Source organism: Peromyscus eremicus, chromosome 1 (genome assembly GCF_949786415.1).
Source record: "Peromyscus eremicus chromosome 1, PerEre_H2_v1, whole genome shotgun sequence".
In the NCBI taxonomy this organism is placed as follows: Eukaryota; Metazoa; Chordata; class Mammalia; order Rodentia; family Cricetidae; genus Peromyscus; species Peromyscus eremicus.
This window is the reverse complement of record NC_081416.1, coordinates 179,031,224-179,050,928: the sequence shown is the minus strand read 5'-3', so window position 1 is coordinate 179,050,928 and position 19,705 is coordinate 179,031,224. Positions and strand designations below refer to the sequence as shown.

General features: G+C 45.3%; 1 protein-coding gene across 1 annotated transcript; it reads left to right on the top strand.

Annotated features, from left to right (window-relative positions):
• The first annotated feature begins 3,716 nt into the window (after nucleotides 1–3,716).
• On the top strand, nucleotides 3,717–18,855 carry Peg3 (paternally expressed 3). The gene is made up of 7 exons (XM_059281732.1): nucleotides 3,717–4,537; nucleotides 5,058–5,147; nucleotides 5,737–5,820; nucleotides 6,716–6,819; nucleotides 10,005–10,107; nucleotides 10,860–10,952; nucleotides 11,081–18,855. The coding sequence occupies exons 1-7, from the start codon at nucleotides 4,258–4,260 to the stop codon at nucleotides 15,211–15,213; spliced, it is 4,887 nt and encodes a 1,628-aa protein (XP_059137715.1). The 5' UTR covers nucleotides 3,717–4,257; the 3' UTR covers nucleotides 15,214–18,855.
• Nucleotides 18,856–19,705: the final 850 nt, after the last annotated feature.

Genomic DNA, 19,705 nt, shown 5'->3' with positions numbered 1-19,705 from the left:
TTTGGGGTTTTTTTGTTTGTTTGTTTAGTAGACATGAATGCATTTGAACATTTTTCTTCCAGCTTAGTTTATATATACTTCCATAGATTTAGATAAACACACAGCTGTAGTTTTCATGTGAGATCAGGTCATTCACCAGCCATTTCAAACTCAAGCTCCTTGTCTATGATTTTGTTTCCTTAGGCAGCAGCATCCTTTTTATTACACACAAATCGGTATTTTTCAGTAAGAGCAACACACGTATAGGCTTAAAAGGCTTTAGTAGGGCTTGCAGAGTGGCTCAGTGGGTATTGTCCTGGCTGTGCAAGCTAGAGGATGTAGGTTCAGATCCCCAGTGCCCATGTAAAAGCTGGGTGTGGTAGCCTGTACATGTAACCACAGCATTGAGGGCTTGGGAAGGGTGAGTCTATAGGGTTCAGTGGCCAAAGAGTCTTGCCAATGGCCAGATTCAACAAAAGACTGTCTCAAGCAATACAGTGGAGAGTAATAGAAGAAGAAACACAAAACCAACCTCTGGCCTCTGTATGCACATGTATGAACATATATGCACACACTCATACAGATACACACATACACATGTAATAATAAAATTTTAAAACTAAAATTAAAAGTGTTAGTAATAATACTAAATTTGATCAGTGGGTGTGGCTTACAGTTCCTCCACTGACTATTTTAGAGTACGTGAACATATTGCTGTGTCTTACATTTATAGTTAGGAAATAAAGCCGTGGCATTCATCAAGAATGTGACTCGCTGATTAGGTTACAACACATTAAAAGGCTTTGTTCTCACTTTCAGTTATTAATAAACTCAGGAGGCATGTTCTCTTCTGGGTACATTGACTTATTTTAGTTAGATCACAATATGTCACCAGGCTTTAGTGGCCTTCCAGAGAGGTATAATTGAAAAACATCATTTTTTAGGGAGATTTGATTCAGCACTGGGTCTTGCTAAGGTCAAAGACTATCTGATCTTGGAAATAAATGCTTGAGTAACAGATCCAACACTATAAAGTGATGGCTCTTGTCTCTTTTGTTGAAATTGACCTTTCATTTACTCCTAAGAATAATTTGCATGTAAATAACCCAACTATTTTTTCCTGATTTAAAAATTCTTCAATATCAGTCAATTAAGCCCCCATATGTGTGTGTACTTCCACATAAGTGCATATATCTGGACTTCCTTATATTCCTTGTGCTGGACAGAACATGTCTTCATACATCAGGGTCACGTTACAGACAGTCTCCCACCTTTCCTACACCTGCTTTTGTAAAGTGCTCATCATCTCTATACATTTATTCTCTAGAAGTTGTTTGTGACTTTGTCAAAGCTCCTCACAAGAAAGGCTAGTGTGTGTGTGTGTGTGTGTGTGTGTGTGTGTGTGTGTGTGTGTGTGAGAGAGAGAGAGAGAGACAGACAGACAGACAGACAGACAGACAGAGACACAGATACAGGCACAGTCACAGAGACACACAGAGACAGAGAGAGATAGATACACAGAGAGAATGTGTGAGTGTGTGTGAGAGACAGAAAGACACACATGTAGAGACAGAGATAGACAGATACACAGAGAATGTGTGAGTGTGTGTGTATGTGAGAGAGACACACACAGAGAATAAATATGTGAGAGTGTGTGTTTTATGCATGTCTTTATTTAGGATATAAGTTTTGTGTCTTTCTAGACATTTTTAAAAATTTACCCAGACTTGTAGGTACTTTGTAAGCATATTTATGGGAATTTATTTATTTTGCTATTAATGGGATTTTCTATTGCTTTATTTACCATTTTTTCAGTTCAAGATAATATGATGTAATATATAGCATTATACAAAATAATTATATTTTGTATATTCAATAATAATCAAAATAATCCAGTATTTCCACCTTTCTCTTCCTTTAGTTGCATTAGTCAGGGCCTCCAAAATAATGTGGACTGGTATTTGTGGTAGAAGGAATGCCTTCTTCCCACTTCTGGAGGAACTCCTTCAATGTCTACTAATCTGTTTCCCTGCATTTATTTGAGGTAGATCTTTATTGTATGAAAGCTCCTTGAAACACGGAATGGTGCTTCTGGGCTCCCTCTCTCCCCTTTAATTCATTATCTATAAAATTCACCCCAGAAGAGCACCATCCTTGCATTGGTAGGACAGTCTTTTGTGGACATGGATAATTTATTTTTTAAATTTTGCTAGATTGTACTTATTAAATATTTTTGCATGTATGGGCAGGACAGATTTGCTATAAAACACAGCAATGAAAAAGACAAATGAGTCCTTTCCTTGGGGACCTATGGGAGGGGGGTATACATGTGGATACTTCAGTATTCTGTTGTGTCCATTCATCTTCAGGTATATCTCTGATCCAGTACTTCTTAAAAGAAGAATATCTTTTATTTATTCTTTGAAAATTTCATACATGCATATAATGAATCTTTATCTTATCATCCCACCTCCAATTACCCATGGGACCAGAAACTCAGACCTTTGTATTGGTGGGCTCTCTGAGCTATTCTGGGCTAGACTTCCTCCTCAGTCTTAGTGTTTCATTTGATGCTAATAAGCATTGTAATGTTTTGACACATCAGTATATTAGAGACCATTTTGCACCCATTTACTTAGACTTGCCTTATTCTTTGAAAGGCTACATAATAATTGACTGTTGACTAGGCTACATCTTGCCTGTTACCAACACTGAACAATGACATTCTTGGCCATATTTCTTGAGTATCTCAGGGGTAATTCATAGAAGTGGAGCTGACAGGAGTGAATATACACACTTCAAATTTTGATGAAATCTGGAATTCTGCAAGCAGCATACAAGTGTCCTCATTCTTTTGCAAGCACACAAACAGGAATATTGTCCAACTTTTGATTTTTTTGTTTGTTTCTAAGCCCCTCCCTCCCCCTTTTTTAAATTCACAAATGAGTTTTTTGTATTATCATAGGAAAGGGTACTTCTGGTGTGGGTTTGATTGTTTTCTTCTCTCTCTCTCCCCCTCCCTCTCTTTTTGAAGTATTATTTGTGTTGGGCTGGAGAGATGGCTCCATCAGGAAAGTGTTTGCCTTGCAAGCATGAGGACTGAGATGATCCCCAGAACCCATATTAAAAATTAAAGTCAGGGAGGGCGTAGTGGCACACGCCTTTAATCCCAGCACTCGGGAGGCAGAGGCAGGCGGACCTCTGTGAGTTCGAGGCCAGCCTGGCTACCAAGTGAGTCCCAGGAAAGGCGCAAAGCTACACAGAGAAACCCTGTCTCAAAAAAAAATTGTTTTAATTCAGGTGTGAAGCTGGGCATGGTGACACATACCTTTAGTTTCGCCACTTGAGAGGGCAAAGCATATCTCTATGAGTTCAAGGTTAACTGATCCACCTACTGAGTTCCAGACCTTATCTCACACGGAAAAAAGAATCTGTGGTGTTGATATTTGCAATTCTAGTATTGGTAAGGTGAAGATAGGTGTGTCAGTCCATGTGGTGAGTTCCAGGCCAGTGAAAGACTCTATTTCAAAAGAAAAGCTAGTTGGCAACTGGGCAACAACAAGACTAATGGGACATATTTGGACATGTCTTAGACAGTACTGAGGAAATGATGCTAACCTCAGCCCCAAAAGGACCAAGTTTGGCGACTGACACCCCTTAGAAGGTTGTGTAACAGGGAAGGAGGAGGCTTGGCCTCCCTTAGAAATAATGGAACTGTCCATCATTGTGTAGTTGGGAGCTACCAGCAACTCATACCTACTTGGCACCTGAAATGTACTGGTACACATAGGAGACTGAGTTCCCTACCTTGAAGTGGAAACAGCACACACAGTCAATGGTGATGTGGTAGTCTCCGAGGCCTAAAGATACTAACAAAGAGAAAATGTAATCATTTGTCACCACAGTGCTCATCCCTGAGCACCATTAACATCTCTGTATGGTCATCCATTTCTTTGCAGGTTGTATCTTGTGCTGCAATAACTGCATCAAGGGCAGAAGTGGCAGGGTCAGGTCCATCTCTGGTGTTCTCCCCTTTAACACTTTGGCTAAAGAGGAACACTGACATCCAATCTTAGTCATGGCTGGTGCCCAGCCTTTGACTTCTGCTACACGCACATAGCTCCTTCCAATGTCCAGGTCCATGCGTGCTACCACAGGCTTTCTGTTGACTTGTGTGTTTGGTTTCTCCAAATAAGACCTTTTAATTTGAGAAATACTGACTCCAAATCACTGGCCTACCACCAAACCTGAGACATTCTATGTAAGCTAGAGAGTAATATGACTAAAGAGCTAGATGCCATCCCAGGAGAAGCCCCAGCTGGTCTGAATTTTTTTCAGCAGAGGTTTGGAACTTACTGTATGTGGAATCTGTTGGGCCTCAGAAACCCCTGCTTAGGCTCTGAAAGTTCTGCCTCAATTGGTTACAGGCAGACCCTCACAGCAAGAGGATATCAGCCTGCCATCCCTGAAAAGCTCAAGCCCTTGGGTGTGAGCAAACCAGACAACTGTGAACAACTCACCACTCCACTGGAGAACTACAAGATGTACCACCAGGAAGGTGAGACACTGCAGAGGTCAGGGTTAGCTGGCTTAGACAGCATTCCCTAGGATTGGGTCTGGGTACTAACGATGGCTCTTCTGGTCCAGTCGTTCTCTCTTGAGGGGCAAGGAAACAGGGCCACCCACTAGATTTGGCCTCTTAATGTCTCCATATGTGGCCAAATGATTCCTGGAAGACAAACTGTCCCCAGCTAAGAACTACCACTGAGCCAGCAGAAGAAAAGTAGACCACCCTAAGGGAGGAAGCCCATTAGGTAGAGAACCTTCCATTACTGTCATGGTGTGCTACCTTGGGAAGTGGCCTGTTGGCTGCTTTTGTGTGGCAGTGAAGCAGGGCTGGTTGCAGCCATGTTCCCTACCCAGTGTTTAGTAGCAGGAGTAGACAGATGCCACTAAAGGCGGGGTTGACGTGAAGACGAAAGGTCTGACCACTGAAACTGCTGGGGAGGAGGTGGCTGTATGCGAGAACACAGGCCAGCTGTGCAAAAGCATTAAGTCACTGTCTGGTGTCTTCTCAGACGACACCAACAGTGACATGATCAGTGACGACGACATGAGCCGTTGTGGGAGGGAAACCCCACCACCTCGATCATCCCACTCTTTGAGCAGTGAGTAACCCACCCCACCAGGTGCCCCATTATAAAGAGGCCTCTGTGAAGATCACAGAGGATGTCCGAGTGTTGAGCATCACTCAGAGAGCTGAGGAGAGCAGTTTCATTGAGGCATTTTTATATTAAAACAGACACCTACAACAGAATGACATGCAGGGGTTTTAAAACAATGAAATATTGATACTACTTAGCATCTCCTTAAGGCTGTGCTAGCAGAATTGCTCCTAGGGTAGACACGTGTTCCACTTTCTCAGGTTCTTCCCAGTAGACTGTTGTATAATTTAAAGTCAGCTAGCTTGTGCTAGACATAGAAGAAGGTCTATGGTCCGTTTCCTGGATTTGGACTTGACCACTTAGAAGCTGAGAGAAAAGTTGGGAGGTCTGAAGTGGAGCTAGCTTGCAGACTTAACTTCAGTCCTTGCTGTGAAGCAAGGCCCACTTGGGAAAAGCGTGTAGGATAGCTACTGAGCCTATGAGTCTGGAACCTTCCATGTTGGAACCATCTCCTCGAAGGAGGCACGTGTGTACACATGAAACACAAAAATTTCATAGCACTTCTGACCACTCAAATACCTGACCTGCCTAGGTGACCGAGACCAGGAGCGCAGGGGCAGAAGCAGAGATGTGGAGCCTCGAGACCGCTGGCCATACATCAGGAATCCCAGAAGCAGTAAGTTGTCTGCTGGCCAGAGGCTCAGGACAGAGGCTATGGGCACAGGGGCCTCAGAAGGCCCTAGCACTCAATTTGGGTTGTATTCCTGTTACTAAAATGTTTAGTCCCAAGCTCTAGTTCCTGTACTTCCTCTCAACAGAGCCATTACATGCTGCATACCTATTTCAGCCTATGCTGTTGTTTACTCAACATTTTTCCTACGCAGACATATTTAAAAAATACTTGATGTTTCTATATAAAATAAAAACCGGTATTGCTACAAAAATAAAAATATAAAGTACTACAGACAGATATGATCATGAAAAGTGAACACACTTTCAGTACAGCAATGTTGTAATGAAACCATGCCTGTTATGGTTTCATGCAAGTGTGGGGAGACACTGTATCAAGTGCCCCACCAAATTAGAATGCAATGACTAAACACCATGTCGATGTATTCTTGGTATTCATGCCACCAGAAACTATCTCTTGCTCCTCCTGGACTTGAAAGATGCTGTATTTTACCAGCAATGCATCCTAAAATTGTAATCAGGAAGAGATTTGCAAGTCCACCACACTTACCAATAGTTTGGGGGTACCTTTGATGACCCTCTAGGCTTTATCTCTGGTCTCGGATGAGGGAACCCAAGAGAGTCAGTGACTGACAGCAAGAAAGCAGACACCATGCCCGGACCTACACAACTGTGGCGTGAGTCTGACTCTGAGATTAGGAAGGAAGGATGAGGCAGGGGTGCTGCGATGTTGCAAGGCCCTTCCACAGAAAGCAGAAAAAACATACACATTTTTTTTTACACACACTCACATCCCAGGTAGGTTCTGAGGTTGGCAGGGATGCCTGAACCCTGCCATGTTGGAACAGCTTACACCCCTCTGATGCCTCTCTTCCTTCCAGGGCTGCCTCATCGGGATCTTTCCCTCCCTGTGATGTCAAGACCACATTTTGGACTGGAAAGAGATGATGACAGACGTTCCATGGATTATGAGTCTCGATCCCAGGTATGCTCAGGTTTCCTTGCTTTCCAGAAAAAACTATCTTCATTTCACACCAAAGATGCCCGCCTTTTCCCTGACGATGTCTTCATCTACCCCTAGATGCCCACTCGCGGCTGAGAGCCCTCAGTCACTCTAAAGAGGAGGCAGGGACCATCCCAACAGGTGACCAGTGGCCAAGGTCACTGCTGCCTGTCTTTTAACTGATCTGCACAACCAGAGGAGTGCACGCCTCCTCAGTGTGTGTGTCACGTGGTAGGTTAAGCAGCAGAAGGATTCCCAACATCTTCCTGGGCCCCCAGGAAGTCAGGAGCATTCAAAGTTGTGAGTCTAGAAAGTGGACTGGGCAGGGAGAACACAGGCTCTGGAGCTGACGAGAATGGGGCCCCAAACCTGGCTCTGCCACCTACTGCTGTGTGGGATTGGGCTACTCAACTAAGCTGAACCTCAGTTTCCTCATCAGTGAAAATGGATGTAGGGATTGTCTCCCAGCTCCACTGTGAGGAGTCAGTGAGAGTCACACACCTGTGTGTGCTGTGAGTTCCTATGATATTGTCTGGCACATGGTAGACACATTGTGTTAGCAGTCACAGCAATCATTGGTTCAGGGGCAGTAAGTGGTAGGGCGATTGGTAAAGGGGGAGAGGACATGGGATTTGAGCTGGCTCTTGACCCAGAAAGAGGAGGAGGAGACCCTTGGCATCAATTAGGCCTGAGAAGAGAGGGAGGAGCCAGAGCCTTCATTTCCTGTGCAGTTAAGCATCTAAGTCCTGGGACACACAGCCATGGCCACGACAGACTGGATCCCTGGTCTGAGATGCTGTTGCCCGTGTCAGTGTTCACCAAAATTACAGCATGAGTCTGGACTTGGATCAAAGGCAAATGCCTTCAGGGCAGCAACACCTGACCTCTGAGGGGCTGGGAGGAGTGGACCAGGTGGGCGGCCAAGCGCTGCCAGCCTTTAGGGAGAGTGCAAGCAAAGGCTTTGTGATCAGAAGGAAGTGAAAGCCAGGCATCTGGCAACCAAAGAAGGGCTGGACTGCTGGTATCTGATAGTTGAGCTTCATCTAGTTTTGCTGCTTGTATTCCTTTCCACGGCCATGTGTGAAGAGTTGCTGACCAAGGGCCATGTCTGCAGAATGCACAAGTCTAGATGCTACAGATTCCCAGTGACTCAGAGTAGAAACAGGGGCTAGATGGGGCAAATTACATTTTGAGGATGTACAAAACAGAAAGTTCTCTTTCCATCTTTTTAATCACATGTGGATCCCTTCATAGTTCATATGTATAGCTCATGTTGTGAAAACCCCAACTGTGCCATATTAGCATTGCTCTCAGGCTACCTCTTGCACTCAGACTTGTTTACAGCTCTTGAACATTGAGGTACCACAGTTGATGGCAAACAAAAAGCCAGCAACTACTTCAAGGCTACTTAAATTAGCCTGTCTTTGTACAAAAGCACTGTTTTGTTTTATTGAAGCAGCGGAGCTCAGACTTTGATTTATGCAAATTAAACAGATAAGTAAATATTAAAAATAACACATCTGCCATTGCCCTTGGGCTCTGGGTGTCCCAGGGGTGGTGACCCTTTTGTCTTCCACATTCCCAAACTCCTTCCTTTGCCTCTGGCAGCCTCCATATTGTGGGCTCTGGTTTCCTGTGTCATCATAGGTACATCTGTGTACCCGCTTGCCCTGTCTGTCATTGTAAGTAAATTCCGATGCCCCCGACAAACCTGGGTAGCACAGAGCACTTACCTCCAAGGAACTTACCATATGGAAAGAGGAGAGAGACCCCAAAAAAGACTTTCTTCAGCTTGCTGGGGTGGTAGTTTTGTGAAGTTTGCAGTGCTCCCTGACATTTTCTTTGTAGTGTGGTTTTGGTCCTCATTTTCAGCCCTAACCTAGAAAGGCTTCCATTTCTGAAGCTCTACTTCATTTCTTTGCCCTAATTTTTGTGGTTCTGTGCTGATTAATGACTAGACATGGGCAGTTGCGTAGATAAAGCTTCTTCAAGTCTGATACTTGTTTTGTTTTCTTTTTGCTGTATTTCCCATGTTTCTGTTAAAGTCCCAGCCTCTTTCTAGTAACAGAACAATAATAAATTTAACATCAAAACACTGATTTTTTTTGCATAATTTCTCTTAATATTTAAACAATAACCACATTGTGGAATCTTCACTCACAATGTTGCAGTATTGCAAGCTCTCACCATTTTACTATGAAGAATCTGAGGCTCTGAAAGATTTCCATATCTAAGGTCGCACAGCTCATAAATGGTGCAGTCTGCTTTTGACCCGGCAGTTCTCTCCAGCTCCAAAGCCTGTAGACTCCCACAGCACCCTCTCCATACTCCAGGATCCCCTTCTGGCCTCAGTGCCATCACCCCTGACATTGCAGCTCACCAAGGCAGTGAAACTCCAGTACTGCCTTCGGGTGAAAAGCAAAGGTCCTTTAGAATCCTGCAGAGAAGACTCCCCTGAGTATTACAGGCAGTTTTGTATTTCTTTTTGAGAGAAATATTTATTAAGATAAAAAGGTAGCTCTAAGCCGAGAGCTTCGGATGCATTGAGTTACTTGGAAACCACACACACTGGAAACTCTACTCTGTAGCCATGCTATGCAGTAGAGAGACAGGAAGGGAGCTTAAAACCACACAGTCTGACCAGATGTCTGCTAGAGCACATTTTCTTTCTGTTCCCATGAGTACACCATGCATGCTGATTATTTAGCCTGCATGGGCTTTCCCAACAGCCCCCTTTTTACATATTGCAATTTCACCTACTACTTCAAGGCCCCACTGGAGGCCCTTTGCAAGACCTTTGCTCACTGTTCAGGCCCACCCTGAACTGTCCCTCCAATAAACCCATGTAGCATTTATTATCTGTATCCCAATTTACTGTTTATTGTTCTCTAATTGTTTCATGAGTCTTTTCTCTCCAACCAAATTATAAGCTGCATGAGGGCAAGGAATATGTGTCATGCGTCTTTGGGATCTGCCTCAGAGTGTAGCACAAGGTAGGTACGATGTAGGCCCCTAGTAACACTTGCCTGGGATCGCTCAGAACCCCAAATACCGTGAGCACTTCCTATATAACTTCATATACGTAGCTCCCATGTCGCCAACATTATTCTCGTTTTGAGCATCCATGGGGACAGATTCCATTGAGAGGCCTATGTTTGATGTTTTAGGATGCTGAATCATACCAGAATGTTGTGGAACTCAAAGAGGACAAGAAGCCTCAGAATCCAATTCAGGACAACCTGGAGAACTACAGAAAGCTGCTCTCACTGGGTAAGCACGCCCTTCCTTCAGCCACTTCCAATCCCGTTACTGGAGCCTTTTGTTACCTTTGTTTCAAGTTATTTGAGTCCCATGCTTAGTATATTTGGACCTTGAGGATCACAAGAAGTCTTTGGTGACCTTGCCCATCTGTGGAGAAATGAGATTTGAGTATTAAAGGAATCCGTCTAGCTTTGGTTGAAGAATATATTGTATAGACTGCGGCTGAGCAGGGAGATGGCTTTTGTCACAGACTTTTTCTATACCATCCCAGGTCCCCATGTGGACTCCTTCACGAGCCATGTAAGCTAGCCGGGCAGTAGGCAGTTGCTGTGACAACCCATCAATCTGGGGGATTTGTTGGAGTTAGAGGCATGGAGAAGTAGGGGGAGGAGCATAGTAGCACGTGCCTGAAATCACAGCGCTCTGTGCTGAAGCCGAGCATCACCCACCTACCTAATGAGACCCTCGAAGAATGGAGGCTCTCAAAAAGGGGGTCCGAAGGCAGAGACTGCATGCGGGTACCGACTTCATGCACATATGCAGTCTTTGTGTAGTATTCTAGGTATGAACGCACTTAAGGGAGTCAAAATGTGGACTGCACCAGATTAGAACATGAATACAAAGAAAACGAAAGGCATTCAAAGATTCGAATATGAGACAGCTGGTATTTCCTGCGGGTGGCTGGGGGGAAAAGATCTGTTTATGACGCTGTGAGTCTTCAACATAAATCTGAGCCGCCGCCGTTTTGTTCTTGTAACCAGGAGTACAGCTTGCTGAAGATGACCGACACTCTCACATGACACAAGGCCACTCATCGAGGTCCAAGAGAAGTGCCTACCCAAGCACCAGCCGAGGTGAGTGGCAAGCCACCCCCGCACGGAGAGACTTCCACATCTCACATTCTCCAACACCACAGAACACACACACACACTGTCCTGAGCTTAGGCACAAGGGAAGAATTACATATGGGGTTTCTTCGCAGGTCTGAAACCCATGCCTGAAGCCAAAAAGCCGGCCCACCGTCGGGGGATCTGCGAGGATGAATCTTCTCATGGAGTGATAATGGAAAAATTCATCAAGGATGTGTCACGCAAATCCGCAAGAGCGAGGGAGCTGCACGAGCGTCCTCCTCCTCCTCCTCCTCCTCCTCCTCCGAGGTTCCCCAGGCCCAGTGACAACTGGAAGGACGGTGCGTCCAACAGAAGAGAGTCAGTGATCCAGGAGAGGGGTTCTGAAGGGAGCGCGTACAGGGGTGCCTTCCGGTTCAATGCAGACGTGCTCTCCAGAAACCGAGCGCTGGAAAGGAAGCGCCGTTATCACTTTGATTCTGATGAGAGGGGATCGGGTCACGAGCATAAGAGCTGTGTGAGGAAGAAGCCTTTCGAGTGTGGTAGTGAGATGAGGCAGGCCATGAGCATGGGTAACCTCAGCTGCCCTCCCGTCCCCGAGTCTCAGCCAATCGATTTTCCGTCAGATCCGTATGTGTGTGATGAGTGCGGGAGGTCGTTCAGTGTCATCTCTGAGTTTGTCGAGCACCAGATCATGCACACCAGGGAGAACCTCTATGAGTATGGAGAGTCCTTCATCCACAGTGTGGCTGTCAATGAGGTACAGAAAGGTCAGGGCGGGGGGAGACGCTTTGAGTGTAAGGAGTGTGGAGAAACCTTCAGCAGGAGCGCTGCCCTGGTAGAGCACCGCCAGATCCATGCTAGAGAGTACCTTGCCGAGTGCCATGACCAGGAGAACGAGGACACCATCATGCCTAGCCCGACCTTCAGCGAGCTGCAGAAGATATATGGCAAAGACAAGTTCTACGAGTGCAAGGTGTGCAAGGAGACCTTTCTGCACAGCTCGGCCCTGATTGAGCACCAGAAAACCCATGGCAGAGGCAACTCAGACGACAGAGAGAATGAGCGTGAGCGTGAACGCCAGCGCATGCGTGCACGTGCACGGGAGCAGCGCGAACGCGAGCGCGAGCACGGGGAACCCTTTCTGACCTGTCCAAACTTCAATGAGTTTCGGAAGATGTACAGGAAAGACAAGATCTATGAATGCAAGGTGTGTGGGGAGAGCTTCCTTCATCTCTCGTCCCTGAGGGAGCATCAGAAAATCCACACTCGAGGAAACCCATTCGAAAATAAGAGCAGGATGTGCGAGGAGACCTTTGTCCCAAGTCAGTCCCTCAGAAGGCGCCAGAAAACTTACAGGGAGAAGCTGTTCGACTTTAACAATGCCAGAGATGCACTGATGGAAAGCTCAGACCCCGGCGACCACCAGAAAAATCGTTCTCGCAAGAATTTCTTTGAGGGCAGGGGATACGAGAAGCCCTTTGCCGAATCTCAGAAGAGTCATACTATAACAAGACCACCTGCAAACGAAGATGACAAGCCGTTCACCATCAGTGTCAACCCTAATGACAAGCCGAAGTCCCCTACCATGGAAAACGGCTCCCAGGGGAGACCCTACGAGAGGTCTGTCATTCACAGCTTGGGTCCTGCACTAGCTCTGAAGAGTCGTGGCGCATTCGGGTTCCCTAAACCAAGACCAGTGGCAGAGTCTAGCACCCAGACCTCGGGAGGCATTCTCCCCAAAATCCTCTCTAGAGGGAGCATCTTTGAAGGAAAGGAATTCAAGAGATCCATCATCCACAGCTTGCCTGCTCCTCGACCTCTGAAACGTCATAGGGCAAATGACCTGGTTGGATGTGATGAGGAAGGAGAGTCCTCCATTTACATCCCAGAGCTTAACAATAAGCGTCGGAAGATTCCTACCGGAGAAGACACTTACGAAGGAAGCAACAGCAGCAACCACACAGATTCCATCCCCCCGGGTGTACCCCGTGCGGAGCCTCCAAGCCTTTCTGGAGAGCCCCGTGAATCTAATCAAGATGTCACATTTTCAGTGCCCAGCTCGAGTGTTCGTGAACACCAGAAAGCTCGTGCCAAAAAGAAGTACATTGAGACCAGGAGCAATGAGACCTCTGTAATCCACTCCCTACCTTTTGGTGATCTGCAAGCAATCCGCCGTAGAGCGAAGTTCTTTGAGTGTCAGGAATGTGGGGAGGCCTTTGCTCATGGGTCTGACCTCATTGAGCACCAGAAGATTCACGACAGAGAAAGACCCTCTGGAAGCCGACATTATGAGCGATCTGTCATCCGCAGCCTGGCCCCTAGCGACCCTCAGACCAGTTATGCCCAAGAACGCTTCATTCAAGAGCAAGTGCGCAAATTCAGAGAATTTGGACAACGCTCTGCTACCAGCAACAACCTCAGTGTACAGAAAACCTATGCCCAAGAAAAACATGCCGAGGAGCCCCATGATAAACAAACTCATGGTCAAAAAATTCATGACAAAGAGCCCTATGGCCAAGAACCCCATAGCCAGGAGCCCCATGGTGATGAGCCCCAGGACAAGGAACCCCTTGATCAGGAGATGAGCAGCGAAGAGCCCCATGGTGATAAGCCCTATGGCCAGGAGCCCCATGGTGATGAGCCCCATGACAATGGACTCCTTGATCAGGAGATGCGCAGTGAGGAGCCCCATGGTGATGAGCCCCATGGTGAAGAGTCCCAGGGCCAGAACAAAGCTGAAGACACTACCATTCAGGCCTCAGGTTCTGATGACCACAAGAAAGATGACGCCGCCGCCGGCGGCGGCGACATGATCTATGAATGCCAGGACTGCGGACTAGGCTTTACTGACCTCACAGACCTCACAAGCCACCAGGATGTCCACAGCAGAAAGGATCTGGTTGACAGTCGCGAATATGCACACTCGGAAGCTCATGTCCACCCCGTCAGCGAATTTGAGAATAAATGCTCTGGAGAGAAGCTGTACGAATGTCCAAAATGCGGGGAGTCTTTCACTCAGAGCTCGTTGCTCTTGGAGCACCAGAGAGTCCATGAACAAGACCAGCTGTACTCTGTAAAGGCCTGCGATGATGGTTTCATCGCTCTCCTGCCTGTGAGGCCAAGGAGGAATCGTGCTGCAGAGAGGGATCCTGCCGTTACTGGGTCAGCCATTCGGTGCCGCCAGTGTGGACAAGGCTTTATTCACAGTTCCGCCCTCAATGAGCACATGAGACACCACCGGGATGATGAAATACTGGAGCAGAATGAGCTGACAGAGGAGATTTTCATTCAGGGCTTGGCCCTCACCGAGTATCAGGGAAGCGAAACCGAAGAGAAGCTTTTTGAGTGCACGATCTGTGGGGAATGCTTCTTCACTGCCAAGCAGCTCGGAGACCACCACACCAAAGTCCATAAGGATGAGCCCTATGAGTACGGGCCCTCCTACACCCACGCCTCCTTTCTCACTGAGCCCCTCAGGAAGCACATCCCACTGTACGAGTGCAAAGATTGTGGGCAGCCCTTCCTAGATGACACAGTCATCGCCGAGCGCATGGTGTTCCATCCCGAGCGAGAAGGGGGATCGGACATAGTAGCTGCCACTGCCCAAGAGGTCGAAGCCAATGTCCTCATTCCACAAGAAGTACTGAGGATCCAGGGGTCAAACGCAGAAGCTGCTGAGCCGGAAGTAGAGGCCGCGGAGCCAGAAGTGGAGGCTGCAGAGCCTGAGCTGGAGGCCGCAGAGCCTAATGGAGAGGCCGAAGGGCCAGATGGAGAAGCTGCTGAGCCAGACGGAGAGGCGGAGCAGCCCAATGGAGAGGCGGAGCAGCCCAATGGCGATGCCGATGAGCCAGATGGAGCCGGGGTCGAAGACCCAGAAGAGAGGGCTGACGAGCCGGAGGAAGATGTTGAAGAGCCAGAGGGAGATGCTGACGAGCCTGACGGTGGTGCGGACATCGAAGACCCAGAAGAGGAAGGAGAAGATCAAGAGATTGAGGTCGAAGAACCGTACTACAACTGCCACGAGTGCACGGAAACCTTCGCTACCAGCGCGGCCTTCGGTGAGCACCTGAAAAGCCACGCCAGCGTGATCATCTTCGAGCCTGCCAATGCGCTCGGGGAGTCGCCCGGCTACCTTGAGCGCGCCAGCACCAGCGCTGGGGGTGCCGAGCAGGCGGATGACAAGTACTTCAAATGCGACGTGTGCGGGCAGCTCTTCCAGGACCGCCTGTCCCTCGCCAGACACCAGAATTCTCACACTGGCTGAGGATGAACAGAACCAAACCAAACCTTCCTCCCAGAACCAGACCCTTAATAACTCACAACGAGAGCCTAAACCAACCCAAAATGTTAATAGAAATTCATCTTGCTTATTCTCATACCGGACTTCTCATCGGATAACTCAGACTGGAAAAAAAAAAAAAAAAAAAACAAGAGAGATTGAGAGCAGAGACTTCTTTCAGTCTTCGCTCTTGCCTATGGGACATCAGTGTACATTCAGGAAAGATAGAGCACACATCTCATTTTTCATCTCAGTAACTAACTAGATTGAGGGAAAACCCAGTGAATATTCAAGACCACAGAGGTTGCCCCAATCGACTGTAAATGGCATCCCTTTCATACCCCATACATGATTCATGCCGTGTATATAAATGAGCAAATCACAGCGAATCATTGATACATATATTTGGATTTAGTGTGCTATATATAGAATTTACAGTTTACTATACAGAGCTACCTAGCCTGGGGCTCTGATTTTTTTTTTTTTTTTCCTGAGGAGGAAGAGAGCAACAATTTAGCATATATTTGTAAGTGTTGTCCATCCTGCGGAAGCTTTACTGTGCATCGTTTGAACCCCATTAGTATCCTTCCCAGTAATGGACTATTTTGTCCCCTACCTCTTAGATAGTCCTGTGAAGGTGTGAGTGTGAAAGATCATGTGTCTTTGAATCCTGGCTGTGTGGGAAAAAAAGACATTTTAGCTTCCACAGCCATTTGGTGTGCACCCAACCCCCTTGAGACTGACTGTGTAACCCTTTACAATATGTGGATTTGTCTCTGTGACCCGACCCATCACCACATTTTATAGACCTTACCGTGGTTTTCATGCAAAAAAAAAACACACACACAAAAAAAAACAAAAACAAAAAAAGTATATTACACTTGAGGTGTTCTTTAAGGTTTGGGTTTTTGTTTTCTAACCAGTTCATCGTGTGTTCGATTGTGAATTCATGAAACCTGAAGCTTTGCCCTGTAAATCTTAATGTCTTTGCCTTTATAGAGTGGGTGACAACCATCGCTAGATCACAGCAGTGCCTAATGAAGGTTGGGAACCACAGGAGAGGCTCTTACATTGTAAATAAGGAAGCGGACCGGCAACCTTTCATTAACTCCGCTGTGTGCTTCCTGCCTTAAGTGACAAGTGGCAGCGTTGCTTGAGTCACCTGTGTGGTGTTATGTGTGCTTGCCACAAGTCAGTCTGCTCCCTGGGCGCCCAGGAGCTAGTATCCTTAGATCTCTGTGTCTCCAGACTTAATCCCCCTGTTCTTTATGTGTCCGTCAATCCCAAGTCAAACTTGCATTTTAAAAAGCAAAAACACACACACAAAAAGCTTTCTTTATAGTTAATCCTAGCTTAACATGGACTCAGGTTCCCCAGCAGCCTTAATTTTTTTTGTTCCCATTGTTCTTTCTCATTGAGCCCTCCTAAGTATTTCCGAGCTTTCCATAGAGTGTCACGTCTGTCTTGATGTCATTGGTTGTCCTCTTGATCACAAAATGACTTCCCAGCTTGAGATTTCCTGCGTCCTATACATGGACTGCTTGCGCTCCTTTACTTCCCCTCCCCTCGCATAATGGCTATATAAAAGACAATTTTTTGGCCTTCTGTTGGCTGGGGAAAAAAAAATTTAAAAATTTTAAAAAACTTAAAAAAAAAAAAGCGGATCTGTAGCTGAAAGATCGAAAGCCGTGTACAGATCTTCAGAGAAAGTGAAGTGAGATAACCTGCTGAGGAAATGGGTCTGACTCTTAGGCTCCTAGATCTGTAGAACTGGGGCTCACAGGGAGTCTGTCAAAGACTCAAGGAATGCCAAAGTCTTCGGAGGTTGATGAGCAAAGAGCAAGAAATAAAACTGAGTGAGCCTAAGAAGGGAGTCCCAAGATAACAGCAGATCTAGGAAGGGAGTGAGACAGGCTGAAGAAAACACCATCAGCAGGGACTGGAAGGTCAGGGTGGTAAGAACAAATGGAATGAAGTGTCCTGGGTAGTTGGAAGAAAGGCTTTTTTGATGGCATGGCACAGGTGAAGGCCAGCTGCATAGAGAGACCCCAGGTTGGAACTGACATCCAGGGAAATGGAGGGGTAATGATGCACCCTTGAAATAGAAGTCAGTGTTGATGTCATCTGGGTAAATTTGGGGGTTCGTTATCATTGACAGTGTTACCCCCCACTAGACCCCTTTTAGAAAGCAACTTGCCAAGAAGTCTGAGTGTCCATTCTAACCGTAACTGAATGAGTAGAAGATTAGGAATAATTGAAATGCCAGACTATAGAAGAATAATTAAGTCAAAGTGCCCTGGATTCTTATGCAGTTGTTTAGAAGCAATCATCACGAAGAGTTGTGTAGTAGATATTCACAGAATATGGAGTGGAGAAAGCAGGACACAAAATTATATTTATACTACAATTATAACTGTTTAAAAAAATGTACGCTTATAGTCAAAGCTATTGTGTTGTTGTGGGCTTATAGTCGAGCATTATTTTCTTAAATTTCTAGAATGTTCTTTATGGTAGTGTTACTCAAAAGTTAAGGATCACATTTCCATCGTGAACATAATTGGAACTCATTATGAAACAGTTGGAAAATAACAGAAAAGTGGAGGAAAGATAATCCATGTCCCCACCATCCAAAGATAGATATACTCTTTAATATCTTGTTTTCTTGTTGCTGTGCACAGGTTTATATACTATAACTGTGTCAAAATGTGTATTCAAGATAGTTGTTCTAGTACTCCTGTGTAATCACAGTAAAATACTTTGAAGTTTTCCCTATGCTCCTTGTAATAGTCTCCTGATAATAAGGCTTAGTATGTAATGCCACCATTATAAGCATACTATGTACCCAGTGAAAAATTGGAAAATACAGTTGAAAATTCAAAAGAAAAATCTTCCCATATTCCCCACATCCAACAACTGTTAAGATCTTCATCTGTGTTCTCCATCTTGTGTCATCGCACAAACTTGTGATTAAAACAGTGTTAAATAGATTTGCATAATGTCTAAAACAAAAACGTGGGAAACAATTAAAAATAGTGTTGGGGGTGGGGGTCATGGTTAAATATTTTGTTCCAAATTTCTTGAATAATCTTTGGTGTTTGGGTAAAATAAAAAAACAACTTTATGTATGTATTCTGTATCACAAATATAAGACATACTCAAAGAAAACTGGGAAACTGTTGTGAAGTAGAAAAAGCAATTTCCAACAAGTTCCTAGTAATATCTGGATCTGCGCACCACGTATGTAATTATTAGGACATCCTCGATAAGTATGTCGCATCATCAGGTGGAAGAAATGTGGAGAAGTGTGGAATAGCGGGGTAGCTGTGCAGGATTACAGTGAAGTGCGTTTTCTCAGTTTCTTGGAGGGGTCTTTATCATAGTGTTCTAGTAGGCTGCCCTTATTGCTTATATTTCCATTATATATGCAGTATGTGTCCATTCTAGTAGCCTCAAAGATGTGGAAATGTAGAAGAGAAACTCGCCCATATTCTCATCACCCAAAGACTGTGTTAACATCTCAATATCTTTTCTTTTCTTGTTTCTGTGCACAGGCTTTTGGTTTGTTAATATGGTTGTAGTTGTTCTATCTTGTAATAGTGTCAACAATAAAAATAAAGTTAAAAATAAGATCATTCTCAGTCTCTTCTTTTTCCAGTTTATGTGTTTGGGGGTTGGTACCTTTGTGGGGACTTGTTAGTGTGGATAAAGTTAAAAATTCAAAATATTAGCGGCCCCTTAGCCTTACAAAGTTGGACTTACAAATCTGGCTCTTCAACAACAGCTGTGTGTATGTACATGCGTGAATGGATATTTGTGTGAGAAGATAGGCACATACACTCATGCCCCAGGGTGGGTGTAAAAGTCACGTGACAGCCTCTGGTGTCAATCCCCACCTTCCCATCATTTGAGAAAAGATTTCTTTTTGTCCCTCACTATGTACCCCAGAGCAGATGGCTTGCGAGCTTCTGGGGATACTGTCCCAGCCTCCGAGATTGCTGCATAAGTGCAGAGATCACAGATGCAGGCTCTATGCGGGTTCTGGGAATATAAACTCAGGTTTTAATGCTTTTGTTACAAGTGCTTTGTCTTATTTTTTTTTTAAGGATTGTATATTTCAATAATGACTTCTCAGGGAATCTATGGATTCTACTTGGGTCCATGTGTTTAACTGCACCTTGAAGACTAAATCATATTTTGATCACACTAAATCATAACCACCCAGTAGTGGTTTTAGATTTTATTATAATTGTAAATATATTTTTATTAGTTGATGGAGCATGTTTTAATTGGAAATATGAGGTTCTAAAAACAAGGGTTCATGAATCCTTGATGTAAGACTAGTAATATTAGGGTTTAGTGCCGCAATGAGTGCATTTATTCCTAACTTTTGCAGATTATTAAAAAGTGTTTATTTCAGTTCATTATACTTTAGCCCAGATTCACCAACAGTAACGTAACAGTTTAGCTGGTTATCCTA